Here is a 16,813-nt window from a genome sequence, read left to right on the forward strand (position 1 = left end):
TTTTGTGGAAGTACAGGAAATGTTAGCTCTTTGTTTTACCTTGTTCAAAAAATTGTGACCGTCTTTTTAAGTTTTTCAAAGAAATAGGTTCAGATGCTATTTGAAAAATACAAATAATACAAACAAGTCAATGAGGTGCTCTTTTATATTTTTTTAATTACTATCACCACTGGATAAGAAACTTTTGTTAGACCTCCAGTCTACAGCAATATCTCTTCAGAAAAATAAGAAGCCCCTGAAACACAAAGGAAACTTCACTTTCATAATAACAAATACAGTTTTTAGTAGGTTACATCATATACTGATTAGTATTTCATTTTATCACTAACAATGTCCAACTATAAGAACTGCACAAGTGACAAACTTGGACTCAAATTCCCCTGGTCTAATTTAAGCCTCCTTGACTGAGATGCTAAACTGGATTGAAGAGACTAATCACCATTTAAGGTCAACAGAAAGGCATCTCCCAAGGGCAACTGATCTCTTCGGGGAACTTTTTTATAAATTGCCACGTGCATTCAAGATAAAATGAAATACAAAGTATCCATTTAAGGATTGTTGTTCTGCTGGAAAGTATACATACCTGATTTCTCTCACTGTCATCAAGTAAGGCTATAACTGTTCATAGTATCATAGGTAATTATTATTCATACTGGAATCATCAATATCATCGCCAGGAGTAAAAGTAAAATTTTAATAGCAAAACAACCACTAGCCCCAAAACCTCACAACTGAAATAGGGGGAAAGAGAAAACCAAAAAGTTTAATACTCTTTAGACTCTTCCTGGGCAGTGAAATTAATCGATACTCATATTGAACCGTTATCCACACAATGCAGTACCAATTACAACAAATTGTGTGCCTGCTCCTTCTCTTTCACCCCTACCACAATATTTAAAACCACTAATGCAGGACGCAGGGCTGGGGAGTTGTCACTGCTTTGTTGTCAGTTTTTCAACTGCCTAACACATCGTGGAAGCAAACTACACCCAGTTTGAATGAAACTAGATCTCTGTAATACCTGTCCAGCTTTCAGCTCTTTAAGGTCTTGCTTCACCCACTGTACAAAGCTTGTGATGATTACATGTTTAGTGTCTGTGCTTGTTGCAAACCCACACAATTAGCAGATGAAAAGCAACGGTGTTTTACCTCTTTGTTCATTAGAGCCAAGATCTCCTTGCATTCCATTTATCAATTTTGTTTCTGTATCCTAAAAACATAGTAATAATAATAATAAAAAAAGGGATTAGGTTCATTAGATTTGTGGAATTTTATTCAGTTACGTATCTCCCCTGACAGGAACTCTCTATCACGAAACACGTCAGAACACATTCCACAGAAAGGTACAAAACTATCTAAAACTTCCTGAGTGTCTTATATTAGTTTGCAAGAAAATTCCAGAAGCTGAGATCTTTCTATTTCATGGCAGGCAGGGTGTTAATTGCAAGTAATTTGGGGTTGCAACCTTAATTTATGCTAATAATAGAGATGAAAGTCTTTTCTAAAGAACAAGCACTCTATACATTTTAGTTAAAACTCAGTCTGCATGTATTTTAACATTTATCACTTAGTGTCCACTCATGAATGGGCAGTAGCAAGTCTTTAAAACATCCTATTTACCTTAATATGTACATAGCCACATTTCCATATTTGCAATATCCTGTATGTTCCTTAAACAATACAAGTAAAAATAAGATTCCCAAGGTCTTTTCTCCATTCTCTCAAGGCATTACATTTTACTTTATTCCTCACTCCAAATCCCATGACCCTTCAAAAACATACTCACAGAACTTCGAAGGCTGCTGGATAAATCTCTTTTTGTTGATACAGTGGAAACATTTGAAACATGTTCTCCAGAAGTTGCATCAATCCATTTATTTTCAGATGCACCTATAATGTTGGTAGCCATACTGGTGAGATTGAGGATTTTATGCCTTACATGTGGCAGGGAAGGCAGGTCTTTGCCCCAATCTTTTTGGTATGTGGAGGATCAAGAAATTAATGTAGACAGTAATGTCAAAGAACAGAACAAGAGTTAGTGAAAATACATTAAAATTACGTACGCAAAACACACATGTAACAGAAGAGGAAGAGACACAAATCAGGTGGAATTTGTGAAGACAGCAAAAAGGGCTTTTGAGCAGACCGCCTTCCCCAAAAATGCAAGTGTTAGTTATAAGCCAGGTAAAAGTATACCACGTTTTGCTAACAAAAACTACAGCTGCTCAACATCACACAGCAATTAGTATTCATTGGAAACTATTTCATTAGCATTAGTAAGGACTGAGAAAATTCTTCCAGCTTTACTCACTCAAGGTACAATTTGACTAATACTCTATCCAGGGAAGTGTCATTTTCATGCCTGTGCTCATCAGGAAGCACAGCATGAGGGGAAAAAGGCAAACTAAACTAAACTAAACTACTGAAACTGATGACGCAAAGGCTAACTATAATCTTCTCTCAGATTCCATAATTTCTTCCCTCCCACTACCTTAGGTTTATTCAGTGAGTTCTTCTCCACTAAACTCACTGTTTGTGTTAGGCCCTATAGAAGTGAATTGTTTCTTGTCTCTTCCTCACACCACTATTTTTCTCCCCACTTGCTGGTAAGTTATTTTACCTAGCTTCCCCCTGAAAGAATGTTTTGTATTTATACTGTGAAAGAAGTCATTGATTGCACTTTCAACTCTGGAAAAACTATTCTGGGACTTTGAAATGGTATCCTGATTAACCCGTGGCAAGTCTAGAGATGCTACAAGGCCTTCAGACAGGATGGAAACCCTCACTAGCCAGAATAGGTAGTACCATTCTGGAGAGATTACAGCATTACAGTATTTGGGGCAGTGGCCAAAATCATAGCACAATACATCACCCACAAAGCTCATCCACTACCTGAAACACTCCCTGAAGAAAGGAACACAAGATTCTCCTTCCCTGAATAAAGGAAGGTTGAGGGAGAAAGGCTCTAAAAATCACTATCCTCTAGAGACCAGACTCTTCATTTCTGTGATGTGTCAGGAAAGAAAATGTTATATTCCCCCTTGTATGGTGGTTGCACACATTTTACCTGTGCATCCTCTCAAACAGGTCAGAGCACAAGAGAGGTCAGTAGTTCAGAGCTTTGTAGACTTGCTTGTCAAGACATTTCTAATGCACGAGTAGTTAAAAAAAAGCCAAGTGGTGTTAAAATGCAAGAGACATGCTAGCAAACTACTTAGCTTAGATACGTATTACTACTGTAAGGCTAATAAGAACTCTCAGCTGTCAGGTTCAGCACAGACAGAGCTTATTTGCCTTAAAGAGCATACTGTATCCGCCTGATGAAACAACTCACCATTCTTTCCATATCGTCTGACATCCATGAGCAGGTTTCCAGTTTCTAGTGCTCTGTCGATGGCTTCTTCCCACTGTCTATAGTCCATACATGAAACCTTTGTGCCGTTGATAGCAATAATTTCATCATCTACATGCAGCTGAGAAACTGATGCAGGGCTAACTACAGAAAACAAAAGAAAAATAAAATTAGGTCTCCATTCACAATTACTTTTTACCACAGTTGTGACTGAGGGTTGGGTGGGTGGAGAAACAATTCAAAGAAATGCTTATTGCTGGATATTCAGAAAGTCTTTGAACAAATCTATTACACCGTAATGTAAGATCAGTAAACTTGGTATCAAAGTAGTGCTTCAATTCGAAACTTCTGAAAAAAGAACATCAGTCTTTTGGACTTGTAAATGTTCCCAGTCTGGCTAACCCATTTAATAAACAACCTCTGGGCCCTAGTGAATTAGAGAGGCAGCACCAGAGTACCTGTAGCCAATGATTAGCTGAAATTTAGCTGATGTTTGGGCAATCCTCTTATTTGTAAAAAAACAAACAAACAAACAAACAAACAAAACCCCAAACAAACAAACAAAAAAACCCAACCAAAAAAAAAAAAAAACCCACCCCCAAAAAAACCCAAAACCAAAACAACAACAAAAACCACCACACACCAAAACAACCCAAACAAGAAAACCTACACACACACACACAAGAAAAAACCTAATCCCTGCCCCCCAAAACCAACCCCAGCCTCCACCTTAATTCCAGTAGAAGCTGACTTTCTCATGTTCTTATTTACATTTTCTGGGCTTTACTGACAAGAGCACGCTGCTTTGTTGTTTTGCTAAAATAGCTTGCTAGCTCCAATTTGACTGGTAATTGGACTCACAACATTGCTGTGTGCTGCCCCAGACTTCTCTGGATTCTATTTATTTTGACTATTAAGAGCAAATTTTATGGCAGATTGAACTTTGAATTCTACTGATATTTTGCAAGATAGGCTGCCCTTTATACTCTTCTTCATCTACTACACACTGCCAGGCGATCTTACTAGCCTAAGGACAGAGAACATACAGAACCAGTTAATAAACTTTTTTCTATTTAATTCAGAAAATGTATGAGCTGAGAAACTCAAACTTCCCCAACTAAGATTTTATGAATTAGATCTGAATGAGTTCTTCCATTAACAGTTATTCCCTCAGCAGAAGAGAAAATGGAAAAAAGCCAAGTGAAATGAAGTTGAAGATTGCACAATAAATCCTCATGTTAATAAAATAAAACAAATTTGAATTACACAATGGAAGCATTTTCCAGAGTCAGTAGTGAAATCCAAACATCTTATTTAAATATACTAAGAACAATGCTATATTACATTATCAGAAACAGATGTGGACAAGCATGACATGCTTCCTGACTCACTAGTAAAATGCTGCTATAAGTCTGGATCATCTACTAAGGATTCAGATAGCTTTTAATATTCCTAGCACCCAAGGACGTTGAGGAATGAAGAAAAACTATGCTTCCTATTACTGCACCAAACAGTGATCCATTAGTATTGTTTTTCTAGTGAACTCTAACTACTGTGTTAGAAGAGCATAGCTCCATGCTCAATTCTTCTTCAAGTACAGACTAAAAACTCCATTAGCAGTTACCAGTAAAATTTTCAAAACACACCAATTTCTTTTAAGCAATATTATAAAAACATAGGTGACAGTTAAACTGGAAAAAACTTGCATCTCTCTAAAGCCAGGAAGATGTTAGAATTAATGGGTTTTCTAATCTATTAGTGGAAGATACTATTAAGCATACTACAGAATATGCTACCACTGAAGTTACTATTTTCAACATCATCATATAACATTTGGAATTGTGCTTGACTTAAAAATCTAAGATATTTAATACAACATGTACAGAGAATGCTTCAGGCTCAAGGGGAGACATCAGAACTGCTAATTTCCCTGCTTTGTGTTGTGACAGAATGAGCTCTAGGAACCAAAAGAAGATTGTGTTCATTTTACTCGAATCATTTGATAGGGATGAAACCTGGTGAGAACAAGTGAGAACAGCATACCTCAGCTCAGTTTTAGGAAAGAAAGGGAATTTAGGATTACATTGTTTCTCATATAGTATCACCAGAAAGACATATCCAGACCATACCCCAACCATACAGATATGAATGAATAGTAGCAGTCTCTAGATTGCATGTGTAGACGCAGCACAATCAGAACAACTTACACTGCTCAATTTTTAGCACGTAACTTTGCCAGCTGCTCTTCCTCTATTGCCTCTGCAGTCTGTGAATAAAAGGGCTCCTCAAGAGTACAAACCAGGGTGTCTATACTGGGCTTCTGCTCTCATTCATTTCCAGAGAAGCCTACAGTAACTATACAAAGCTGGCAATTCAGGTGCCAAAACGTGTATGCTGCTAATTGTCTTTCCCTGTCCAGCTCCTCCAAGACTATAGGAGACTGATAATTTCTTTATACTGCTGTAGAGGATTTAAGTTTACACTACATAAAACAAGTACTGTTCTTTTTCATAAGTTTCCCTGAAGATAAAGGTAAAAGGTTTTTCTTTCTTACTACTTCCCAATGAAAACAAACCAACCAAATACTCACATATTTTCCATATATCTTATTTATCTCTAACTTATCCCGACCTGTTGTTATTACAACAGATAAATACTGTTCAGTCATACAAAAAAATTAAAACTTGAAGGAAGTGGGTCAAGTTTACCTTGCATGCCTGCAAGTGTTTGATCACAGACATGTGCACTCCTATCTCAACACAATCTCAAAAAATGACTGCAAATAGGGTGGGTGAAAGGGAAAGGGCTGAAACAATAAAGATTATACGGTACTGGGGAAGTTGTCAGAACAATGTCTAGATTAATGACTACCTAATTTTTAGTATAAGGTTAAAAATCCCCATTAAAAAGAAAAAAAAAGAGAACTACCTTCTTTTATGTGTAGCAAATGGGTCTCACTGTAACATGTGTTATGAACTTAACTCTTATTAAGCTTTTTGAGAACATTTATAAGACACTACTTTTGCTTGCCAAGTAATTTCCTTAATATTTTTTTGAAGGAAAAGCGTATGTAGAATACAATCGTAGTAGTCAAAAAATAAATGCATGTTATCTATTGCCTGAAGAAAATCATATAGCTAGTTAGGATAAGTGTGTCAAAACAATCAGAGAATGTCTTCCTGGAAGCTATTACTGGTTTCACGAAAAAGGTGACTGGGAACAGCTGGTGTGGATTTGCCAAGCCTAGATCATGCTTGATCAACCCAGTTGTCTTCAATGATGAGGCTACTAGATCTGTGGATGAAGGGAGAATGGTGGATACCATCCACTTTGTCTTTAATGAGGCTGTTGATGTGATCTTCCACGGTATCCTGGCATCAAAGTTGGGATGGTATTGCCTACAGGGCAGAACAACCAGATGGGTGAAAAACTTGCTGGGCTGTCAGGCTCTGTGGGTAGCAGTTAATGGTTCATACTCAGCCTGGAGGCTGGTTACAAGTGAAGCTCCCCAGGAATGTATCCTGGGACTTGTCCTCTCTACCATGTTCACCAATAACAGGAGGTGGTAAAACATACCCTCAGCAAGTTTGCAAACCATGCAAACTTGCCAAAAGGGAGAGGGTAGAGAACTGGGCTACTGTTCAAAGCAGGAACATGGCATTCAACAAGGCCAAATACAGATAGTCCTGCTCCTGGGATGGACTAACCCCAGGGATGGTACAAGCTGAGGGCTGATGGGCTGAGAGCAGGGCTGGGGGGATCCTGGCAGTGTTGGGGCTATATGAACCAGCATGATCAAAGGAAGTGTCTATCCCATTCAGTCAGCATTTGTTATACCACATCAACAATACCGTGTCCAGATTTGGCTCCCCACTAAGAGAGATTAATAAACTGGAAGGCCATTGGGATGGTCAGGGCTGGAGCACTTGCCCTGTGAGGAGATGCTCATGGGTATGGGCTTGTTCGGCCCGGAAAAGAGAGACTGCAGAGGGACCTGCAGCAGTACCTCCCATTATCTACCAGGAGGTCACTGAGATGGGAAAGCCTTCTCTATTGAAATTTATGGCAGGAGAACACAGCGCAGTGGTTATGAACAAAGGTCAGTCTGACTGGAGATGCATAGAAAATTTTCTCCAAGAGAATAATTATGCAATGCCCAGAGACGCTGTGCAGTTTCCATCCTTCAAGGGTCTCAAACCCACCTGGGTAAGACCCTAGGCAACCTGGTCCAAATTCAGTTTTGACGCTTTTGAGCCAGGGTTTGCTCCAGGTGTTCTCCCAAGGCCCTTTCCAATCAGATTATCCTGTAACTTACCCTTACAAATATGAAATGCAACGTTCATAAGTATATAACTGACAGATCTTACTCTTTCAATGGGCTGTCCTTTAAAGGAAGCTGCAGCTATTGAATACAGATACAACCTGAGCCAGTTGATGAAAAAAAAGCGTTAAACACAAGTTATAAATGAGAATATCAAGAGACAGTCCATTCTCCATTTAATCTATACTTTGCACCCTTCCTTGTGAGAACTGTAATAAAGAATAACCAAGATAACAGCCGCAAGGCCGTCATCTTCTCCTTGCCTACAGAGCTGGGGATAGGGTCCATGTGGACCCTTGTGAATGAGCAGCTGGAACACTCACTACCCTCAGGCTTCTCATTTATAGCTGGCAATGCAAAGAGGCAGTTCTCTGTCTCCAAATAACAAAATTAAACTAGAAGCCTAGCAGCAGGAAAAGCAAACAGAAAGTTACTCTTCATGCAAAGTATATATTAGAGGTTACAATCTAATTATGAGAAGTATCCAGCTATAGTGAAAAGAGGTCTAAAAACTGTCTTTGAAATGGAGGGAAGGGGAAAATCAGGGCTGCTCAGTAAGTGCTGTTAAATGGTATTTTTTCCTCTCTGGAAAGCATAATGAAGGGCTAACTAAATGAGAAGTTTCCAGTTATTTCTCCTTTCTCAGGATGATCCTGTGTTAGCTGGAAGAAAGGGCACAATTCAATATTCTTGAAGTATTACTGACAATTGGAAAGATCACTGTTCAGAAAACAAGCATTATATGTGATTTGCTTCAGTATGTGTGTTATGCTTTTTTTTTTAAGAAACCTGAGCTTATTCTCTGCAGAAGACTACTAAAGCTTAGAAATAAACTTTATGTATGTTTCATTTCAAGACAAAAATGTTTGCTTTTCCTCAGTATCAACACAGCTGGGAAAAAAAATCTGCAGCTGAAATTAATTTAGAAGTTGAAACTGCATTATATAGTGTATTATATAGTATTAACTGTCTCCAAGATCTAACATGACTAAGAAAGGGAAAACTGAAATAAAAATACTAACTCCTAAGGTTCCTCTGCATGTGTTTACAAACAGTATGAAGTGAAATCTTTTGAACTTAGCTGAAATATAATATACAGTATACTGGACTGCATCAAAAGAAGCATGACCAGCAGGTCAAAGGAGGTGATCCTGCCCCTCTATTCTGCTCCCGTGAGCCCCCACTTGGAGTATTGTGTACAGTTCTGGTGTCCTCAACATAAAAAGGACATGGAGCTGTTGGAGCAAGTCCAGAGGAGGGGCATGAGGACTGTAAGAGGGCTACAGCACCCCTCTTATGAAGACAGGCTGAGAAAGTTGGGGCTGTTCAGCCTGGAGAAGAGAAGACTGTGTGGAGACCCCATAGCAGCCTTCTAGTATCTGAAGGGGGCCTACGAGGTTGCTGAGGAGGCACTCTTCGTTAGGGACTGTAGCAATAGGACAAGGGGCAATAGATTTAAACTTAAAACAGGGGAAGTTCAGGTTAGATATAAAGAAGAAATTCTTTACTATGAGGGTGGTGAGGCACTTGAACAGGTTGCCCAAGGAAGTGGTAAATGCTCCACTCCCAGCAGTGTTCAAGGCCAGGTTGGACAGAGCCTTGGGCATTCCTGCCCATGGTAAGGAGGATGGAACTAGATGATCTTAAGATCCTTTCCAACCCAAACCATTCTATGAGTCTATGAAAGGAACAATCTGGCTATTATAAGTCTGTAGGTGCCCCTTACTACTGTTCTGTAAGGAGCTTGGTGAATGTTTGAGTGCTTGCATCTGTGCCTTTTCAGTGGGTTATAGAAATGTCCTTGATTAGGAAAACGTCTTTTAGATATTTGTGCATTCAATCCATTTCAAGAAATGAAGATTCACATAAATACATTAATAAACTAAATATTGATTTTTCAGTTTTTCACTGGATATTTAAAAATATTTGCAGCATTCTTGACAGTAAATGCCTTAATTTAGAAGCGTCTGCAAACTAAACACAAGAACAAAAATTGGTGCAGTTAATACATATTTACCTTCTTCAACTGTCTGTACAAAGACCCCTGAAGAACTCCAAGTTGTTGTAAACCCAAAGCTGCGACTGTGGCCAGGTCTCTGGTTTATACTGATTCTCATTTCACTGTACTGCTCCTGAAAAATAAAACATGACACTACAGTATCTGGTATCACAGGAATCTAAATGAGGGAAAGTTTATCCTCTAAATAGGTGAGGCTGGTCAGAATGTGAACTTTAATCATCTATTATTACCATCATAGACAAAGGAAACAGTGTTGAAGTTAGTTAACTAACTCATCTGTTTTTTATTCAAACAGGTACATTTTCAGTTTGCATTCATATTTTCTCTACACATATATTTAGCTGTGCATTTCTCTTATTTTAAATGTTTTGTTACACAATGCGACAAAATATAAGGAGTGTGAGGACACTAAACCACTAAATGGGTCTTTATGGATAAATAAGTCTTGTAAATTTCTGGAATGCACTGCCTCCCGAGACAGCATAAGTCAGATGTGAAAAAGTCAGATAACAGGAATTCATCTCTATTTTTTGCACATCCTACAATGAGCATCATCATTTTCTTTTAGGCTCAATTCTGCAATAAGATTTACTTGAGTGAACAATCATCTTTTTAATATTGTGTGAAAAACTACTAGTTTGCTACGCATTTTGTAATGGAGGCCTCAGATAATAAAACTAATCCCAGAATTAGCTAGAATCCAGATCTTCTATTCTAGTGGATTTTCAAGGTGCTTTTAAAATCAGAATAAAACTTTAACGTTACCATTTTAAACTAAAGAAATATTTGATTGGGAAAACTCTTTGGAACATTTGCTTTCAATCCCACACTATATTGTAAACATGTGTTGCATACGTAAACGTTTTAATGCAAACTCATTAAAAAACAATTAAAATACTCAAATGCATGCTATTCACTTCATTATCATGGAACTGACATTGTTACAAAGGGAAAGAAAGATATTAGACTTTTTTCTGCCAAACACTGTTAAAATAGATATATTCCAACCCATGCACAGAGGAGACTCCACATATTTATACGCATACATTAAACGTACAATTACATTTTAGTTGCCCAGTGAACCACTCTTCCTGAAGGGTTGGGATTTAAAGTATTTAAGTCTAGGTTTTTAAGCCAATTCCCCAAAGCTCCCATGTTGGTAGGATGCAGTAGGCAGCTATAGGGAGCACTGCACAGCAGATGTAGCTAGCCAGGGAATGCTTCAGTAGCACCCGGGTGCCGGGTGTGGAAGAAAACATTGCAAGGCAACATACTGAGGGTTTCACCTTGTGTTACAGGAATGTTCCTGGCACAACACTCTGTTACAGCCCAGGGAAGAAAAGTCCTTTCTCCAAAACACAGCTACTAGCTTGCAAATGCTCCCATATTTCACATTAGTTACAAATGTGACTCTATGAATAGACAGGTTAGATTTTTACACTGGGCTCGAGCACATTTAAAGCTTCTGAATTTGAGTGTGTTCCTGGAAATTACTGTTGCTGCTATTTTTATTTCCACCATCCCAACCCGGTGGGGTTCCTTAAATCTGCCTCTTGTGAGAGGAGTAATACGACTTTGTGCACTGAACTTCATCATTTGGACAGGTCATTTGCAAATCACTTAGTACTCCACAAACCTGGTGTTATTGCACTGATGACTATTGAACTGTATCAATCCCTCAACTGTGGCAATGATTTACAAACATGCCAAATGGAGCTTGCATTCCTTAAGTTATAGCTTGTTTAAAACACAAGCTTTTTTTAAACATTTTTATTTTTTTATTTTATTTTAAAACAAAACCAAAATACATAACTCATTAGCAGGAAGGATGATTTATAATCTTGTGATTAATGAAAAAAAAAGAAAAACAAAAAAAAAACCCAAACAAAGTAGACATGTTGTTCTCATTTGGCTCCCTTAAAGAGATATAAAGAACCCACATCTAATCTATGTTTTCACTGATTACAACAGCAATTTCTCTGCCTGCTTTTGTAATAACACAGGAAAAAAAGGATCATGATCTCTTTCCTTTATAAAACAATCAGAGTTTCAAAAAATTATGATAATTTCATTGCAATGCCCAAGGCGTATCAGGAGTATTAAACCAAAATGTGTTCCTTTTCCATAAGTGATTAGGAAGAAGAATGGTTCAGTGTCTGAATTTATAAAAATCTGGTGTGGGAAGTGATTTCGTAAATCAGCATTTAAAGTCTTACCATTCTCACCCAAGCAACTGGCACAATTAACTTTTCCAGCAGCATGAGGAATGCAAAGAATTTGTCTCTAATCTGTCAAGGGGTTTGAACCACCTCATTACGTATTACAGAAAGGTATCAGCAATTAAAGCTATTGCTCCATTTTTTTCACGTGAAACACACGATCAATTAGAAGACGCAGCCCTTGAGGATATGTATTTAAAAAAAAACAAAAAAAAACACTGAAAGACCCAACTCCTGAATCAGCACATACACAAAGAGACGGTGATTTACTTTAAAAATTATTAATGCGAACATTAATTAGATTAATTTCAAGTGAATAACAAGAAGAAAAGGATGGGAGCTCAGGCCACAATAGATGGAGAAAAAGGATAGTATGATAGTAATGTTTACGGCTGGCCTTTAAAAAGATGATCTTTATTTTCTACCACCATTTTAAAAGTGCAAATGAATGCTACAGCAGCTCAGATCATTCATCTAACTGACATACCTGATTGTGTGCACAACGTGTTACATTGGAGAATAAGAAAAACTTTGTAAGCATCACAGCGTTTAGAATAACTATTTTGAATTAGAATGAGAAATAAAATTAAGCACAGGGCATATAAAGGGCAGGCAAAAAAGTGCTGCAACAGCACCAATTATTTGCTTTCCAAATATTCTATTTCCTCTGAATTAAATCAAAGGAAATAGTAGTTCTCAGAACTGTTTTCTTACTACCAAAAAATACCTGCATTAGATGTAATTTTACTTATTTTTTCTTTTACTCTACTGTAGCATTCAGTTACACTAAGAAATCACATTATTTCCACACTTACCTGGGATTTTGAATCCTCAGGCTCTGGCTGACTCACATTTTCTGCAGAAGATGCAAGTGAAAGAGAATCAGGAGGAGGGCAATACTCTGATTTAAGAATACTGCTTCCAGCATCTTGGTCTTGGGATTTTACAGGTAATGCTGAACTAGGAGGAGGTGTTGACTCAACACCTTCTTTCTCCTCCTCCTCACCTCTGCTTTTGAATGCACCAGTGGAGAGAGGGTGTGCAGAGTCTGGTTGTGAAAATGAACTGCTAGTGAACAAAGTTTGAGTTCTTTTAGGTTTTTCTACTTCTCCATTGTATTTCTGGGTATCATCCATCTAGGACAAAAATAACGGTTTCGTAAACATATGCTTAAAAAAAACCAACCCAAATCCTAGTTTTTCAGCAATCTATATATTTGGCAAAAAACTCCCTTTCATGCAAATTCTGGTTACTGTATCCATTATTAATTACCTACTTTAAAGAAAATAAACATTTTTTTTCTCTTGAAATGCTTGCAGAATAGTCTAGATTTTTAAAATAAAAATGTAAAAATCACCTGCTTAGAATCATTTGCATTCTTACCATTTTTAAAATTGAGACAAGTAGGGATTTAGGAGAAAGTTATGAAAATCAGCACAGGTAATCAGGGTCGGGGGGAGAGTGTGGATATTAATTTCTGTGTTTCAGTGCTTTCCTGAGCAGGTAAATTTTAAGGTAGCATAAAATTTCAATTGCATCAGAAGTCAGCAGAGCAGGGGAAACTTACATCACCTGAAAAATTTGTCTTTAGCAGTTAATTACGTTAACTTAGTTTCAGACAATTACATCTGACAAAACCAGGGTTTTGATAAGGAACATGAAGGAGACTTACTAAAAGTAATAAAAAGATTATTCTACCAAATACATTTATCAGCCTTATTTGTAGGAGTACCTTTAAGTACAGAAACATGAGTAAACATCTAAAGGCATGACGGAATTGCCTGCTCTATTAACACAGCCTTCATCAAACAGCAGATGATTTAAAAATAAATAAATAAAATGTTAAAACTCTACTGTTCCCCCCGCTATCCAAGGCCCCAAACTGCAGAAATGAAGCAGAATTTTACCGTGAATGACCGTGGAAGTGATGAGATTCCTCTTGAGTGGACACCAAAAGGTCTTGGTGTAACCACAGATGTTAACCTAGTGGTATCGGTTTTCTGGTAACTTCTCGGGAGAGAAGCTGAAACCTGAGCTGACCCAGTTTGAGCATTCGCTGTGTAGCGGGTAAACAAAAGAGCCGAGCTCTGCTCCTCTGCCAGGCTCTTTGGTGGAGAGGGAGCTTCATGAGTAGCTGAGCTTTCTGGCAGGTTCTCCTTGTGCTGTTGCGCAGCATTTGCACTTTTGCTGTCCTTAGTGCTGTAGGTGGTATCTTCTTCCAAAAGGTAGTCTTTTGCTGCTGAGTGAGTTGTAGGAGCTTTTTCTTCACTAAACACATCATCATTCAGTGAATATGTCCATCTGCGTTCGTGTTTTCGCTGCCTGTAGGAGTCTTGATCTCTGTCCTCCCTATGGAGACAGGGCACATTAAAATACTAAAGGGACATGACAAACAGGCAGCCCCTAAGTCTTTCAACTACTGAATGTTTAAAGCAAAGCACAAACTGAGAAGCACATCTCCAGTAAGTGAAAATGAATGACATCATTAAACTCATAGTATTTTAATGTATTTTTAAATATACCTTCTTCCCCTTCCTCCCCATTTCAATACTCCCATAACACTCAGGTGTACTACTGTAACATTATTAAGTTGCCACCATGACAGAAATCTCTTTGCCAAGAAAATGATATAGCTATTCAAGCTACATATCCTCAGAAATCCAGATTTTATTAAGGAAAAAATGAGAAGGTAGTCCCGTAACACTGCCTGAATTGTATAGTTCTGATGTGTTTGCTCTGTGAAAATGCTAAATATTGAATTTTAGAAAACAAAAATGGTTTCCTGAAGCGCAGTTGTTCAGGGGTTTTTTTCTGCTATTCATTCCTTTTGTCATAAAAGAACAACCACCACAGAGATAATATTTACCCCACCATTTTAAGATTCCAACAATCCTGGCTATTCAATACAACTAGCATCCATATTTTCACTCAAGAGACTAATTTTTGTACTCAGAAATAATTAAAAAAAACCCACCAGAAACATAAACCACTCTTAAATTTCATTTATGAATACATGCCATGTCCGTATGCCCCTCATACATGCATTTGAAAGACTATTACCAGTAGAAGTGGTACTGTGCTACTCAGTTTACATTTTTGACTCTTTGGAGAGAATCTTGTTCTGTAAACACCCAGAGGACCAACTGGGGACAGAAGGGAAATCAAGCAAAAGTTTACAGCTCTGTAACATACATTGAAATTCTGGCTGTATTTATCCACAGTGGCTAAAAGATTAGCAAATGCAGTGATAGAGGAAAGAGAAATAGTTAAGTTCATCTAGGAATAAAAAAAGGCAGCTATCCAGTTCAGTGTTATGGTTTTAATCTCTTCAAAGTGGGTGCAAATACTAACTTCTCAATACATTTGTTTATGGATAGTAGAGTAAAACACCATTTATAGAGCAAAACTGTATAACTTTCTGTGAAAACAATGCATTAGCGGACCATATTGCATCCTTCAATTGCCTAGATTTCTACATTACGTTTTGCAACTAAAATTGTTGAGATGTCTGCAGAATCAATTGCAACTTGCCAGTAAAAGCTGCTTAAGAATTCACGGGAACAGAAATGCTCAGAATTAAGTTCTTCAACATAATACTCCCATTAGGGTCATTACCTCTCCTGCTGCATTTCTTTCAGTGACTTGGTACTCCTTTCAGACACCTCAGAGGCTCTCCTTTCTATTTCTTCTCTCTCTTCCTTCTTCTTTTGCAATTCAGAAGTGAAGCTTTTTCTACGATTCTTCCATTTTGCTAGATCCTATAAGAATAAAATGAACGTATACAATCAGATTTTCTCAAGACCTCTTAGACCTACATGACACTACCTACTGCCTTGATTTTATTTGCATGCCTGCATTGCAGCACTATTTTCGTGTAGCTTCCCCTACTAAATGATAAAGGGGCTCTTGTATTTCAGTTAGGGTTACAAGGCTTGCTCACTGCCTGTTCATGTTAACAATTGTAATCACTGGACTACAAGTGGAAAAGTACGTTTTGCCCTCCTCCCCATTAGAACACAACACTTTCTATTTTATTCTAGAATATTTCACCCAGTGACACATAGTGGAAAACAAATGCAAATACTGTCTGTATTTCTTTGTTGTGGGATTTGGAGTTTGGGATAATTCCCTCTGCATCCCCCTCTCTGATCCCCTGAAATCACTACTATGTTAAACTGATACATTAGCTTGAGAACAAACATGTTTTAAATTCTAAATTGAAAACATGTACTTCTACACTTTCTTCATTTCTGTAAAACCACAATGTGAACTGGCAATATTCTCCATGAAATACCAGAGCTGAGTTAAAAGTAGTACTGAACATTAGAAATGAGATAGCTGAGGTGCTTTAAACAAACAACAGTGAACTTCTTGCTTGGTGTTCTGTTCTTAATTTCATCTTCTTGTTGGTAATCATTGTCAATCAGAGATTTTAATAAAAAAAGAAAAGGTCTTCAGATACCATCATGATGCTATGCAAAGCTATCACATCGGTTTACAATCTGGATTTAAGAGAGAATTATTAAGGGATAGAAGCCTCAAAAACTTGCATGGGGAAATATTATTTACCTCCCTTCTCCCAAGGATCAAATGCTCAGACATTCAAATCATTTCACAAAAAAAAATATTCACAAATTTCAGATAATACATGAAGCCCTACCTTTTGTGTCCAGACAAATCAAGCCTGAAGGCTTTATTACAATATGTACAAGTCTTAACCTGAAGCATCAATCAGATAGTTATGATGATATTTAAAATAAGTTCAGTTCTGCATTAAACAGACATCCCTAGCAGTTGCACGAGACAGATTTTTTCAGAAGACAGCCCCATAAATTGCTGCACACATGCCAAAACCTGTTTTCTAGGGCCACTGAAGGTAGGCAGCACCTAGCCCTTCAGCA

The 16,813-nt window shown here is 37.7% G+C and overlaps 1 protein-coding gene across 1 annotated transcript in view; it reads right to left on the minus strand.

The window, feature by feature from the left end:
- The window catches only part of LMO7 (LIM domain 7), a 90,642-nt gene that overhangs the window by 17,006 nt on the left and 56,823 nt on the right, over positions 1–16,813 (minus strand). Inside the window, exons 14-21 of the mRNA XM_010015399.1 lie at positions 15,528–15,670; positions 13,820–14,261; positions 12,728–13,048; positions 9,691–9,805; positions 3,335–3,496; positions 1,787–1,971; positions 1,150–1,210; positions 40–96 (exon numbers count right to left, since the gene is read on the minus strand). Of these exons, the coding sequence (XP_010013701.1) occupies positions 40–96; positions 1,150–1,210; positions 1,787–1,971; positions 3,335–3,496; positions 9,691–9,805; positions 12,728–13,048; positions 13,820–14,261; positions 15,528–15,670 (1,486 nt within the window). The remainder of the gene's footprint in view (positions 1–39; positions 97–1,149; positions 1,211–1,786; positions 1,972–3,334; positions 3,497–9,690; positions 9,806–12,727; positions 13,049–13,819; positions 14,262–15,527; positions 15,671–16,813) is intronic.

Source organism: Nestor notabilis, unplaced genomic scaffold (assembly GCF_000696875.1).
Source record: "Nestor notabilis isolate BGI_N333 unplaced genomic scaffold, ASM69687v1 scaffold3105, whole genome shotgun sequence".
Classification (NCBI taxonomy): domain Eukaryota; kingdom Metazoa; phylum Chordata; class Aves; order Psittaciformes; family Psittacidae; genus Nestor; species Nestor notabilis.